General features: G+C 39.9%; 1 protein-coding gene and 1 long non-coding RNA gene across 5 annotated transcripts in view; one reads left to right on the forward strand and one right to left on the reverse strand.

The window, feature by feature from the left end:
- The window catches only part of CYLD (CYLD lysine 63 deubiquitinase), a 41,559-nt gene that overhangs the window by 19,172 nt on the left and 7,412 nt on the right, over window positions 1-14,975 (forward strand). For all 4 annotated transcript variants that reach the window (XM_075940251.1, XM_075940252.1, XM_075940253.1 and 1 more), the window contains exons 7-13: window positions 2,121-2,500; window positions 5,227-5,392; window positions 6,566-6,707; window positions 7,146-7,268; window positions 9,067-9,158; window positions 10,322-10,388; window positions 14,236-14,368. In XM_075940251.1, coding sequence (XP_075796366.1) covers window positions 2,121-2,500; window positions 5,227-5,392; window positions 6,566-6,707; window positions 7,146-7,268; window positions 9,067-9,158; window positions 10,322-10,388; window positions 14,236-14,368 — 1,103 coding nt within the window. The remainder of the gene's footprint in view (window positions 1-2,120; window positions 2,501-5,226; window positions 5,393-6,565; window positions 6,708-7,145; window positions 7,269-9,066; window positions 9,159-10,321; window positions 10,389-14,235; window positions 14,369-14,975) is intronic.
- LOC102447669 (uncharacterized) overlaps window positions 7,066-14,975 on the reverse strand; it is a 210,210-nt gene continuing 202,300 nt past the window's right edge. Inside the window, exon 5 of the long non-coding RNA XR_012906729.1 lies at window positions 7,066-7,189. This is a non-coding gene — a long non-coding RNA (uncharacterized LOC102447669). The remainder of the gene's footprint in view (window positions 7,190-14,975) is intronic.

Consider the following 14,975-nt stretch of genomic DNA (forward strand, 5'->3'; position numbering starts at 1 on the left):
CTGCTAGGAGGAGTTCCTACAGGTCTTTTTAGGGAGTAGGAAGCCCTCAACCAGTCAGACTCTAACCAAGTGGATGAGGTTTTCCTGTTAGTCATCCAGGCATGGCATCTCTCCGTCTTTCTCTTCTGTACAGTTTATCACATATTCCCTGTGACATCTGAGGAACCAGTGCAACACACTAGGGTGCATCTTGTGTCTTATCTCTGATACAGGGCCAGATGGTTTTTCCCCATGATGTGACTGTCAGATTCTTGAGAGACCTTGAGACTCTTTCTTGCAGATATAGGCTCCACAGTGGGATCTTAATTCTCCAGGCTCGCAGGCTTGCCCTTTGAGCCACTGTGCTCCTGCTCTCTTTCCAGTCATGGAAGGTTGCTTTCTTGGTGGCAGTGACATCAAGACAAGTTTGAGGTTAACGCCTTTGCCAGAGAGCAACCATACACAGTCTACTATAACAGAAAGGACAAGCTATGATCCTGCCCAGTCTTGCTGCCAAAAGTGGTGTCTACTTTCTTTATGAACTAGGACATCTTCCTCCTGATGGATTGTCCTAAAGCACACAAGTAGAGTAGAGAGGTGTTTTCACACATTAGATATCTGAAGGGTCTTGGCTTTTTACTTAGACTATGCCAAGCATCAGATCTTAATTGCTACAGCAGATTGGTGAAGGGGACTTTCAATTGAAAATCGTCTGCGAGGACATTGGATCACCTCCTGTATAAGGGCCTGTTACAAGCTGATGTCAGAAACATGCTAGCACATGACTAGAGCTCAAGCATCCTCAGCTGCCTATCTGGTACACATTTCTTTCTGGGACATCTGCAGAGCTGCGATGTGGCTTTCAGTTCACATGGTCATGGCACATTACGCCATCACTTAGGAGGTCAGAGACTATGCTGTGGTCGGCAGAGCTGTATTGCAATCGACACATCCATGAACTCTTGCCCGCCTCTATTGGTACTTCTTGGGACTCACCCAATATGGAGTGGACATAAGCAAGCACTCAAAGAAGAAAACTGGTGTTCTGTAAATGGTGTTCTTCGAGTTGTGTTGCTCATGTCCATTCCATGACCTGTCTTCCAATCCCCACTGACAAGTTTCCAGGAAGGGGCACTCACGAGGGGGCAGATTCCTCCCTTCTCCCCCCCACCGTGGGTGGGATGGGAAAGGGGCTGGCCAGCAATCTGTGGGGCTAGAGTCCATGGCTATCTGGTGGGACCAGTGGGAGGATCTGGACCCCTCACACTCACTGACCATGGTGGTGAAAGGGAAGCAAGGCAGCTCCAGCTCAGTCTGCTCTCCCGGTTTGTTGCACAATGTGTGTGCTGCTCTAGAGGGTGCAAGAACCAGTTTTCTATGAATATTACTCAGAAACTTCCTGCACCAATGCATGTGATGCACGTTAGGGATGTTAGTGTTCAGTCATTTAAATGATTAACTGATGAGCCTGGGCTCATTAGTTATCCAGACAGCAAGGGGAGGGCGGTTGGTGGGAGCCGGTGCCCGTGGAGAGCCAGCTTCTAAGCCAGCTCTCCCCCCCAAGCACTGGATCCCGTGGAGCCGCTCCTTCCTCTCCTCTCCCCTCCCCCCACCCCGTGTGACTGTCTCTGATACTTTTAAGCCGGTTCTCCGTGTATGCCAGCTCCAGGGAGCTGCCTCCCCTCTCCCCCCCTTCCTCCCGCACTGCTGTGTCTGTATCAGAGGTAGCAGCATGGGAGGGTGGGGAAGGTGGGATGCTGGAACAGCCTCTGTGTGCAGACCGGCTTCCACCTGCCACTCCGCACTGCTGCCTCTGATACAGAAGCAGCAGCATAGGGTAGCAGGGGGCTCCCCTGGAGTGGGGCCAGCGCTGCCCTAGGGACAATTGAATAAGCATGTAACCACTAAGGTTTGGTGAGGTTACATGATTATTAAATTAATCCATATCTAACATCCCTAGAACGCACACACTTAATATGGAATGATTATGAGAAATGCGTCCCTAAGAACACTAGTTAAAGGTAACTGTGTCTATCTCTCTTTTTTTTTTTTTTTTTTCTGTTTCTTTTTACACCTACACAGCTTTTCTTTGGGAAGCAAGAATGAGCTACTTAATTTGTTTCTTGTTTATTTTTTAACAGTTGCTGAAGATCCTGCAAAATCTCTTACTGACTCATCTACTGGGTTTGGTCATTCTTCACCACCACTACAGCCACCCCCAACAAACTGTTTATCTAGTGAAAATAGATTTCATTCTTTACCCTTTAACTTAACAAAAACATCTAATACTAATGGTACTATTGGACATAGTCCCCTCTCTCTGTCTGTTCAGTCAGTTATTGGGGATATGAACACGGCTGCCACCCAGGAGAGTCCATCAACAGTAGTGCCTGTCAGTAACTTGCATGGTCTTGAAGCAGGTTCACTGGCCGAAGTTAAAGAGAATCCTCCTTTCTATGGAGTAATCCGCTGGATTGGTCAGCCACCAGGGGTAAATGAAGTATTGGCTGGATTGGAACTGGTAAATAATACAAAGTACACAATCTTATTGTTTACCATTCTATTTGCTGTCTGTGTTGCAATTCAAGTAATAGTTCTATACCTGAGGGACCCTAGCTTATGTACTCTACCAAATACTGGGGCCTGGCTGAAACATTGTTGTGATGTGAACTGAGTGCAGATTAGTTTCAATTTGAGACAGGAATTAATCATTTGATAATTCCACTAATAATGCTTTGTTTCATCATTAAGGGTACGTCTACATTGCAGGGAAGCCTCAAAATTAGTCCAAGGCAGGCTTCTGTAATTTAGACGTGCTATCTCGATTTAGAGCCCCAGGAAGTACTGGGGAGGAATAACTTAGAAAGCCTCTCACCAGGGCTAATTTCAAAATAGCAGCAGTGGATTATCTTCACATGCCTTATTTTGAAATAGCAATTTCAGAACAAGCCGTCCGTTATTTTTAAAATAATTTCGAAATGGCTGTCTGCTTTCACATTGTTATTTTGAAATCATGCTAGCTAGCTAATGTGGACGCACCCTAAGTTGTGATACAGTTAGGGCCTGTTCTGTACTACTGATAGAACAGTTGTAGTTTGCTCAGTGGACAGCTACTGGGGATCCTATAGTTACACTTTTAGGGTATGTCTACACTAGCTCGTTAATTTGAGCTAGGTAGGCAAATCAGGCAACCGGAGTTGCAAATGAAGCCTGGGATTTAAATATCTCAGGCTTTATTTGCATGTTCCCGTCCGGCCGTCATTTTTAAATCTCCCCTAGTTCAAACTACCTGCCCGCAGCTACACGTGGCACGAATGAGGTAGTTCGAATTAAAGCTCCTAATTCAAACTACCATTATTCCTTCTGCAAGGAAGTTTAACGGTAGTTCGAATTAAGAGCTTTAATTCAAACTACCTAGTCCATGCCGCATGTAGCCGCGGGCAGGTAGTTCGAACTACGGGGCATTTAAAAATGGCAGCGCCCGGGAACATGCAAATGAAGCCCGGGATATTTAAATCCCGGGCTTCATTTGCAAGTTTGAATGCCTCATTAACCACCCTAGTTTGAACTAGGGTGGCAGTGCAGACATACTCATATAGTGTAGAAGGGTCTTGACTTGTTTCTTAATTTATATAGGCTGTTTCATTAGAACTTCTGCACTACTGGACATCCATCATTTTCTTAAAGACAGAATTCAACCTATATAAAATACTGTCTGTAATCATCTTCAGAATGGTGGTGGAATATGATTGCCACCATCACTTCCATAGTAATTAATAATTATATTCAGAGATTTGAACTGAGCAGATTTAAGTCATATTTACAAGCAGAGCAGGAAATGGTTTTCTCATTTTGCAGAATTTTGGAGATTTATTTTTTAAGTCCTATTCTGCATGGGAACAGAACAAAGTCTTTTCAAATGTTTTTCCTGGGGAGGAGGAGATGGAAAGGAATGGAGAGAAAGGACAGGTGCATCCTCCCACCTCAAAATAGCCAGTAGCCTGGTGGTTAGGACATTCACTGGGGATATGGGCAAAACCCAGGATCAAATCCTTGCTTTGCCAGATGAAGAGTGCTAGGCAATTGGCTATTTAGAGATGGATCTCCCTCTATATACTGTTGAAGCTGCTTTGTTTCATTTAAAATTCACTGGCTCACTGTAGGGCAAGTGATTAGGGCATTCATTGGAACATGGTAGCCCAAGTTTTACTTGATTAGTCTTTCATGCCCCATTTGCATGTCCTAAAAATCCTACTTGACAGAAGTTAGTGGGAAAAGTTTTTCTTTCAGTTTTGATGAGTCGGCATTTTTGTTGACAAACTATTTTGCTAGAAAATTCCCAACCAGTTCTACTTATAAGGCCAATTACACAAATATCAATAAAGCCACAGCTTCAGCAAAATTACACAGACTTGTTATGGTTTATTTTTATGGTAGTTGTGTATCTGGTTGTGACTGTGCAGCAGCTACATTATTTTCTGTGCTTGTAATATGATGCCTCTTAAGAATAATTTTCTGTTGACTGTTACACAAGTATACATTTAAATCATGAAAGTATACATATGTAAACATTTTTCTCAGAGGTAGTTTTGAGTTGTCACCAGAAAACCTCCACTGCAGGTGATAGCTTTATCCTTCATCTTATATTTTCAATCACAGGCTGAATTTTAAGTCCATGGGCTAAAGTTGGCCTGTGGGCTTGTACATAATACAGCTCTGCAATAGGTCTAACATCTGTTTAATATCCATTAATGCTTTTAACATCATCCTTGAAATAGCTATCTTCCAGTCTTAATAATTACTTGTTATAATTATAGAGATCTTATAATGCAAACTTTCAGACTGTTTTACCTTTGTTTGTGCTTACACCATTGCAACCATTATAGCAGTGTATTTTCCACTCCCTCACCATGAAAAAATTCAAATGATTATTTATGGTGGTGGTGGTGTGGAAATACCAAAAACATACCTGATTGCAGAGGGGATGAAGGGCAGAGAAAAATGGTCTCGCTGCTCTCATCGCTAAATTAAAAATGATTCAATCATGAGCTACCATATATACCAAATTGTAACCCTACATCAATCTTATATAGCAAAGTAAAAAATCCAAATACAGGTGTCTTTATTGTAGATACCTTGTCAAATACGTAACTCACCAGAAACCTAGAAATGGGAAGTTCTAGGCCAGTAGTTCTGCAGGCACTCTTTTCCAAATATAGTGGTAAACTACCTCTGTTTAATTTTCAGGAAGATGAATGTGCAGGCTGTACAGATGGAACATTTAAAGGAACTAGATACTTCACTTGTGCCCCAAAGAAGGCTCTCTTTGTTAAACTCAAGAGCTGCAGGCCAGACTCTAGGTTTGCATCCCTGCAGCCTGTTTCCAACCAGATTGAACGCTGCAACTCTCTAGGTATTGAACATGTCCTTCTCAGTTATTTATTCATGTGGAAGTAACATTATTTCTGGATTTGGTTCTTCATATGTTAGTCAGTTAGAAATATGAAACTTTTAAAAGGGTGTACAAACATTACTCAATCTGGTTAGACAATGGTGAGAGTACTATGCACAACATAATTTAACATTTTTCTGTGAATTGTCTGTCAATGACTTCAGAACTTTTTTTGCTTTTACTGCTACTTTAAAGAAAGCTAAAGTAGTCTTGTATAATGTGACAAAGGTCAGTGTGCAAATTGCGAAACAAACTGGAAATTGAAGTTTTTAATTACACTTGGTATTTCTCGCTTGACTAAGGCAGGATATCCTGACAAGTGTTTGTCTAATCATTTAAAAAAAAAAAAAAAACTTCCTAGTGATGGGGATTCCATAACTTCCCTTGGAAGCCTGTTTCAGTGCTTAACTATCTTTCCAGCTAGAATGTTATTTCTAAATCTTGTTTGGTGCAGGCTAAGCCAGTTAGGTTTGCAACTCCAGCTATGCAATGATCTCTGTTTCAGATTGTGTAAGCCAACTCTGTCTCCTTCAGTACAGCTCATTTTTGAGAGGAGAGAAAAATTATGGAAAAGAGTGCCTGTTTATATGATGGAGGCATATTTTATGGATGAAAATAGTATCAACTGATTCAGACGGTCTTGATGATCTTGTGCTAGATGTCTTTTGGCAAAGAGAAATCAAGACTTTAAATTTTCATATCTTTAAGGTGGTTTAAAAACAAATAGAAATTAGAGGGAAATTCATTTATACACACTCAGTATATTCTGTTCACATGTAATGGGCCCAATCCAAGTGTGGTAATGTGGAATATCAATCCGGCTTTAAGGACTTATGCGCCATCTGGTGCAGAATGTGTTGCAGCTGCTAGGAGAAAGTAGTGCAATTAAAGTCATGCTCCTTCCTTTCCAGACCCGACGAAGAACTCTGTGTAACTTTAAAAACTTTTACCTTCCACCAGCACACATTGATCCAATAAAATGTTACTTGGCCTATCTATTCTCTCTTTCTAGTACAGTATAGGAAAGGAATGATTTCAAAGTTATTAGTATATTTTCTACAAAACACTTGTAGAAAAATCTTGATGGAGGTGAATTTTGGGATTTATAAGTGACTTTTGAAAAAATATTTTCAGCCTTTGGAGGATACTTAAGTGAAGTGGTAGAAGAAAACACCCCTCCAAAAACTGAAAAAGAAGGTTTAGAGACAATGATTGGAAAGAAGAAAGGTATCCAGGGTCACTACAATTCCTGTTACTTAGACTCTACCTTGTTCTGGTAAGTTTTTTAATTTATGCAACTGAATCCAAAGATATGGGTGAGAATGAGAAAAATTACAGATATAACAAAGTAGCTGAGTACTGATTTGTATAGAATGTTTTGCTTTATTGATGTGCAACTGACAGACACACATTATACATGTAATGCCTAGTGTTACATAACATTATTTTTAATTGAATGGAACTCACTAGGACTGGGGTCCCAAATACGCATTGTGATATTCACTGGCCAGGTTCAGTAGCTTCTTAACATGAAATATTTGACTGGTAGCCAGACATTACTCTAGTCTTCTACTTTTTGTCACCTTTGGTGTGGGGTAACTTATTTTTGCTTGCTTTGTTCTTTATTTCTTCCTCTCTCTTTCATTGGCTTGTCCTGAGGTCAGTTATGTTCCTCAGCATTTTACAGAATGAAAATAATTGTTTCTTCTTTCAGTCTGTTTTCTTTTAGCTCTGTTTTGGACACTGTTTTACTTAGACCTAAAGAAAAGAATGATGTAGAATATTATAGTGAAACTCAAGAGCTGCTGAGGACAGAAATTGTAAACCCTCTGAGGATGTAAGTAAATGCATAGAAAACATTGTACCAAACTGGCCAGTGAGTCTCCAGTCTAATATACATTTCATAAACACCTAGCCAACTATGAAATAAGTCATGGAAATGCAAAGTTCCTAGAGATGGCTGCTGTTGTAAAGCAGGGAGGGCAAATAGCTCTGGTGACTTTTAATCGAATTGCTGTAACTGCAGAGGATGTTACCAAAAATATGAGGCACAATCATATCAGCATTTCCTAGAACTAGAAACAAACATGTATCTAGCTACAGATAAACCATATGTGTTGGCACAATGCAAGTGGGAGTAAGCACCAGTGGTGACTTGGATGGGCATAGGTACTTAGAACAGCCTAACATCTTAATACTTATGTCCTGGAAAACGGTGTATGTTCTGTTTAGGACTGCATAATTCAGGCTTATTCTGCTTTTCCTCATTAGTAACAGTCACAATTTCTTTTTAAAAGTTTCAGAAACTGTTCATGTATGTCATACACAGAGATCATTTAGCAAATCATATTAAAAGAAATTCAAAGGTAATGATGAATACAAATGGGAAACTTGAGGCTCCTAGAACAAAGTAAATTTTAGAGTAGTACATACATAGCACTATGCAAAGGGAATTATAAATTATTCATCTGTAATTCAAGAAAATTAAATTTCAGGACCACAAGGGTCTTTGAAAAAACATTTCACTAGTAATGATTGTTCGAAAACTATACTTTGGTTTCACCATTAACAGCTTATTTGAAAAGGTTTCATCTTTCTTCCTCTTGAAGAAAAATATGCTGAATTTTGCACCCGTTAGAAGTGAAGATATGAACGCACCTCATGATTTTGTGTTTCTGTGGCCATAGAGAGATTCTGAAATCTATTCTATCGCCAGCCAATGAAATCTTAAATTATTGCTCGGGTGGACAATTGGTTTGTTTTTTGTTTTCTTGTATCTGCAACAGTTTAAGGCTTTTTGCTACGCTTTCCCACAATAGAGAAAGAGGGGACATATCTCCTCTCTAATTCACAAAATCTTAGAGACCTCTACATGTGTAATAGTTTTTAGCATTCATGAAGAAGTGAAATATTCTAAACTGGAACAATGTTGGCAATGTTGTTGCATACTGTCTTTATAAAATTTGGCGGCACATTGAAAACTAAATAGGGTGGAATCATAGGGCTGGAAGAGACCTCAGAGGTCATCGAGTCCAGCTCCCTGCCCAAAGCAGGACCGATCCCAACTAAATCATCCCAGCCAAGGCTTTGTCAAGCTGAAACTTAAAAACCTCTAGAGATGGAGATTCCACCACCTCCCTAGGTAACCCATTCCAGTACTTCACCATCCTCCTAGTGAAATAGTTTTTTTCCAAATCTAACCTAGACCTCCCCCACTGTAACTTGAGAGTGTTGCTCCTTATTTTGCCATCTGTTACTACTGAGAACAGTCTGTAAATTAAATTTCAGATTTATAATAGCTGTCAATTTGTGTAACATTTTAGTTTTCAAATTAACACAAGAAGGATTAGCTGCATTTTTAATACAACTTTGCATTTACTTGAAGTTATCACAGAAAAGTCAGTGCAACTCATAATTCAGCCGAGCTCTATCACAGAAAATTGTGGGCCATGATAAAAAACTTGGGTCCAGTGTACTGCAGAATACAAGAGGCATATAGGTTTGGGGGGGTGGGGGAGAATGCCAGATATTGTAAAAAGTCTGTATTTCTAGCCTCTGATTATTAAGTCTCTTTTCTTTACTGATTCGATGAAAAGCTTTAGCTAATAATGTATTAAACCATTTTCTTAATGTAGTTATGGATATGTGTGCGCTACAAAAATAATGAAATTGAGGAAAATACTTGAAAAAGTTGAAGCTGCATCTGGGTTCACTTCTGAGGAAAAAGGTAAATGTAGCATGTTTTGCTTCTAGATATGCAGTAGTTGCTGTAAGAAGGCCCTGAAATAACTTGAATTTATTACATATTATAAGTAAAGGTATACAAATGCTTTTCTGTAGCACCCATCACTATAGTATCAAAGCTTTTGATTAGGGATAGGGATTGAAAAAAGTTAACTCTCCTGCTGATAAATGAGGATACCTAAGCTAACAATTTCTGCACAATCCAAGCTTCTGTTTTTTTGTTTTTGTTTTTTTTTTCTTCTTGCCTTATGATTATGAAGGGGAAACTTCCCCTTCCACCAGACAGAGAAGGTCCAAGGCTGTTTTGAGGAGGGCATGGGGACAAAAACGTAGACTATGACCAAGGCACAGGGAAAATAACTTTGTTAGGAAGACTAGCACCTTTCCCAGTTCAAGAATGACCTTCTTGAATTGATCCACAGTATCTTTATCCTTTTTGTGATCTGGTCTTTCCTAAAGACTCGCCTATATTGTGAAGCTGACTGACTGACTTACAAATTTGAGAAGTAATTAGGTATAAAATACATTTAAAAAAAAAAGTCTCAAACCCAATTTTTTATTATCAAGTCACTGCTTACCTATTCCATTAATTTTCCTCCTTTTTTTTTTCTTCCTGTTTGGGAAGTAGCATACACAATAATATCTTCAGTTATATGAGAAGAAACCTTCCTCCCATCACTTATTTTGATATTAAGAGCTACATAGGAGATCTTTCTGTGTGTATTTTTTTCCTCGGGACTGATCAATATTAAATTGGAGGTTGTAACACTAAGTAAAAATGAAGGTTACTGCTGTAGATTGATTAGCAGATACTGTACTTTTCTGTTTCTTCTGGTAATGGTGGCCGTTTTCTCTTTTATCAAGATAACATTTCACAGTGTGAAACGGATTCCTTTTGTAGTAGGATATCTTTGATTGTAAGCCTTGCTATTCAGAATTTAGCCTTCATCTGTTTATTGTTCTGTTTGATGTTCATAAGATAAAGTTAAAGATTGTATGCTCAAATTGACATAACTATATTATTAAAATTGGAATGCCCCTTCAAAGACTTTAATACAATTAGGAAGTTTTATTGTAATTGGTACAAAGAAAATGGTCTTGGAGAATGTGCTTTCATATGCTAATATTACTTTTATTTTTGCTTAGATCCGGAAGAATTCTTGAATATTTTATTTCATCATATTTTAAGAGTAGAGCCACTATTAAAAATAAGGTAAAATGCTCTTTTTACTAAGCAGTAAAAATGCATGTGTTGAACTCTTAAAGCCAGATTTATCCAAGTAATGATGCTAGAGCCCATGCAGGAGCTGAAAAGTGGGCTTCCACTCTGAGCTGGTCCAAATTATGCCCCCTGTTAACATTGACTCAAGTTTAATTGTGGGTATTGGCAAGACATATTAGTGTTTTGGCTGTGCCTACTGCTGCCTATATCTTTGTCTTTAAAGCCATTGTGTCAAGGCTTTTGCCTCGCTGGGGGTGTGCAAAGCTTTCCTGTCCCCAGTGCATTCATTACCTTATGTGACTGACTTTTATGGCTCCTCTGTACTAGCATAGCAGACCCACAGAGCAATTTTGAATCTAGCCCTTAATGTATAGCTGTGGACTATTGGAACAACTTTATGAAGCAATCGTAAGCAGTAGAATCTGACACAAGATATTTTGGCTCTTCAGGGAAAATATTAATGGTTTGCTTTGGAGGAGGTATTTGAGTTTTTATTTCTTTCATGCAGCCTTTATTAAAAATAATTCTTGATAAAATTGTAGGATCTCACTCTCACCTATGCAAGTTATTCTTTTTAAAGCTGGAGGACAGAACTGGAATTGAGAACTATACATCAATTAATGGAGACTTATGTGCATGCTTTGGGAGGATATTGGAGTCATTCTCTTTTGCCTCCTTCTCCACTTGATTATCTGTTCTGTTAATTCCCTTTTGGGCATCTGGCATTGGCCACCGCTTGAAGACAGGCTACTGAGCTAGATGGACTTTGACCCAGTAAGGCTATTCTTAGGTTCTTATTACGACAGATTTTAGCTTCCTAAATCTGCATGTTTTGGAGCATGCAATAGAGGTAAGATCTATTACATGAAGGGCCTACTGCTTCCATGCTCTTGCCTAGCCCTTGCCTTTGTGTTCCCTTGACAATATATCCCTGACAATAAGGTGGCTGCAAGAGATTCCCAGTGAAAGAAGCCTTTGGGAAATCCTCTCTCCCCATAGGGTCTGTGGTAAACTTCCCCTGAGTTGGTCTGCAGATCTGTAGTGAGGATTATGGAGCTTCTTCAGATAAGCTTTTGTAAGTCGTGGGCTGCATACAGTGGAGATGTCACCCTCTAATTTCCTCCTCTTTCTACCCTGGGCCAGATTCACAGGCTTTTATCTCCCCTCTTTTCACCAAAAATAAGTAAAAATGGAGTCTGCATAGGCAGTGTTTTCAGATGATAACTTTGCAAGATCCTGGCCCACTATACTACACTATTTCAGCAATGTGAAACTGTTATTCTACCTAATCAGTCTGTAGAAAGCGTGGATTTTCCAAACTAGGGATGTAAGTGACTAGTTGCTCCCCCTTGCTGCCTCTATCAGTGGCCTTGTTCCAACTTTGAAATATACAAGAGCCCCAGGCTCAACAGGGCGTTTCAGTCTTTGAAGTGCGTTAGAGCCCCTGCTGGGGCTCTTGTACATTTCAAAGGCAGAATGCTGTGTTAGTCTTTATTGACTAATCACATCAACTATTCGATTAGTTAATCGAAATTAACATCCCTATTCCAGACGTGACAGTTTGGGAATGTAGGATATTCAAATTAAAATAGATGTAGGATAGCTTTATAGTTGAACAAAATTTACGAATGCTTTTAAGTCCAAGAATTCCCAATACTGTGCTTTCTTAAAGGGACCCTGAAGAGACAAAATCATACTTTCAAAGGAGATACTCTTTTTCAGAGTTATAAATGACAGACTTTAGCATGTGTTACATTTTAATAATTTGGAGCTCAGTATTGCACATCCATAAACAGAATGGTAGGATGGAGTATTAAAGAAAAGGGAGGAGGCATGCCTCTGCTTATGCCTGCCTCTTGGCTATCTTTTCTGCAGGACCTCACATATGTCTTTTGTCCATATTTTATAAAACTGGGACTCTGAGGGAGTTTGTAAGGCGTAGGGCAAGGCTGGATAGCAGCAACTTGAGTGTTGTGCTCCAAGAACCCTCCTTATAGCCGAGTTGTTATTGCATTGATCTGTAGCAGTTAGGGTAGCAGTTATTGCACAGACAGAAGTTTAATGACAGTATATTCTCAGGAAGCCATGTTGACTAGTCAGAAAATCCAGAAGTATGGTGAAGTAGCTTCTCTCTAACTTCCTTTCCCCGTGATCATTGGATTTAGAGTCCAGTGACTGACTCTTGCGTCCTTTTTCCTTGATGGGAGCATTAGTTCAGTGGTTCCCAACCTTTCTAAACTAATGTCAGGGACCAGCAAAACCCATTCACAAACTTTTGGTGGACTAGTAATATTTTATTTGTTTATTTGCATATTCATTATGCAAATGATGACTCTGCATATAAAACATTACTGGTCCACCAAAATCCCAACCCCCAGAACTTCAGTGCCAGCCCTAACCCCATCCTTCCATTACCCCCAGCACCAGCCACTCTGTACCCAACCTCACCATGCCAGCCTCCCATCCTCAGAGCCCTCCAGTGCCAGACCCCTGCCCCTCACAACCAGACCACCCCCCCCCCGTACCAGCCTCCTGTTTCCAGAACCCCAGTGCACCGAACCCTCCCAGAGCCTCCACCAGTGCCAATCTTCGATATTAGCTCCATCCCTAGAGGCCCCTCCAACTATTAGCTGAGCCTCCAGACCCCCCCAGCACTATCCCCACCCTTGGAGCCCTCAGTGCCTGCCCCACCCTTCTCACCTAATCCTGCGCTACTGCCCACATCACAGCAGCTCTGAGGGTTGGGGCAGGGGTATACTGCCCAGTGCCTTCCATCTTGCCATGTCCTTCCCCGTCTCTCAGCCAACCAGCATTAGGCAGGGTCTCCTGTGGCTGTAAAAGAGTGCTTCCCTGAGCCGCCCCCCACACAGGGAACTGCTCTTCCACGGTCAGAAGGAGACACTGCACCTCGCCAGCACTGGTTGGCTGAGAGGTGGGGCAGGACATGCCTCACAACAGCTGTGGTGAGAGCATTGTACCATAGCCCCAGTTCTCAGAGCTGCTGTGGCCCGGCAGCCAGAGGTCTTTGGCCTGGCAGCAGGCTACGGTCCAGTGGTTGGGAACCGCTGCATTAGTCAATCTCTTAACAATGAGCTTTTAATTTCTTACAATCCTTTTGCAGACTTAACTGCAGGAGAGTATGACATGGCTTACAATGTAATTTTCAGTCTTTCTGCTATCTTACTGCTTGCACAACTTTCAAGGTGAAAATTGCCTTAGTGAGTCATTTTTCCTCCTTATATTTATGCATTTGAAAGTTCTGTTGGTGTTTCATAGGGGTGCATTATAAAAATATAAATTAAAATATTTCTATTCCTTTATGTGATTTTTATAAAACATCTCTTTCTTCAATTCAAGCTTATGCAGGCCTTGACTATGTGCCTTTTAAGGAGTTATTTGTGGTAACATGTAAAGTACATAGCATAAAGCTCTTAAAAGTAAAGGGAATGGTGTGAAATGGTTTTCTTCTTTGAGTATTTGTACACATTGCTCCCACTTATTGCCACGTGCACTATATGTTCAGGAGTTCAAAATGTTTTGTCCACCAGTGTCCTTTGGGATCATTGAAGGCATGCAAAATTCACGTGCAATACTTGTTCCAGGGGCATAAAAGACAGTACAACCCCAACTTCCTTTTAGTTCCTTCTGACTGTCTGCCAAGGGGGAGTTGGAACAACCTCCAATATTCCTTGCTTAATTTTTCATTTGTGTTCACTGTAGGTTTTTTTATAGTTATTTGTGTTTTCTTAAGCCTGCTGTCTTGATACGACTGTAAATGAAAGTCAACTGTTACGAAATTCCATTTATTTTTAAGATATATTTATACCTGCATTTTTAGATCAGCTGGTCAAAAGGTACAAGACTGTTACTTCTATCAAATTTTTATGGACAAAAATGAGAAAGTTGGAGTCCCAACAATTCAGCAGTTACTGGAATGGTCTTTTATCAACAGTAGCTTGAAATTTGCAGAGGTTGGTGACAGTTGTTAGTTTGTTTATACAGACATGACCTTTTATATATTGCAAACTATTCTGCTTATAAAAAAGGAGAAATGTACATTGGACGTTCACCAGTTTATGAGAAGAACAGTGTACTAGTACTAATAAAAAATACATTAATGCTTGTGGTTGAGGACACAGGGCCACTAATTCCAGATAATTGACACAATGCTAGAGATTATCTTTTATAAAATCTCCCGGAGAGTTGAGGTTTAGTGTGTGTCTATCAATTGGCCAAAGAAGCAAGATGATCAGAAATAAGGTTTAATGTTCTGGCATATTTAAACATAATTTTTTAAATTTAAAATTAATTCTTTGGTTAATAATTTAATTTTACATGTAAACATTTTTGCAAGAGACTGGCTGTTCAGCGAAGGGAAGAATGTTTTAATATATCATTTAAACATGGCTGATGCACACGATTAGGCTCAAGTCTTTTCTCCTTATGTTAGAATTTTTGAGATTGGAGATATAGTGTAAACATTCAATTATTTTTGTTTCATATGTTTGGTTAATTGCTAAATCATACTAATGTTTTTGAAGCTAATAGGCCACATACCTATATAGTAGATATAAATCT

The sequence above is a fragment of the Pelodiscus sinensis genome, chromosome 12 (genome assembly GCF_049634645.1).
Source record: "Pelodiscus sinensis isolate JC-2024 chromosome 12, ASM4963464v1, whole genome shotgun sequence".
NCBI classification, from domain to species: Eukaryota; Metazoa; Chordata; order Testudines; family Trionychidae; genus Pelodiscus; species Pelodiscus sinensis.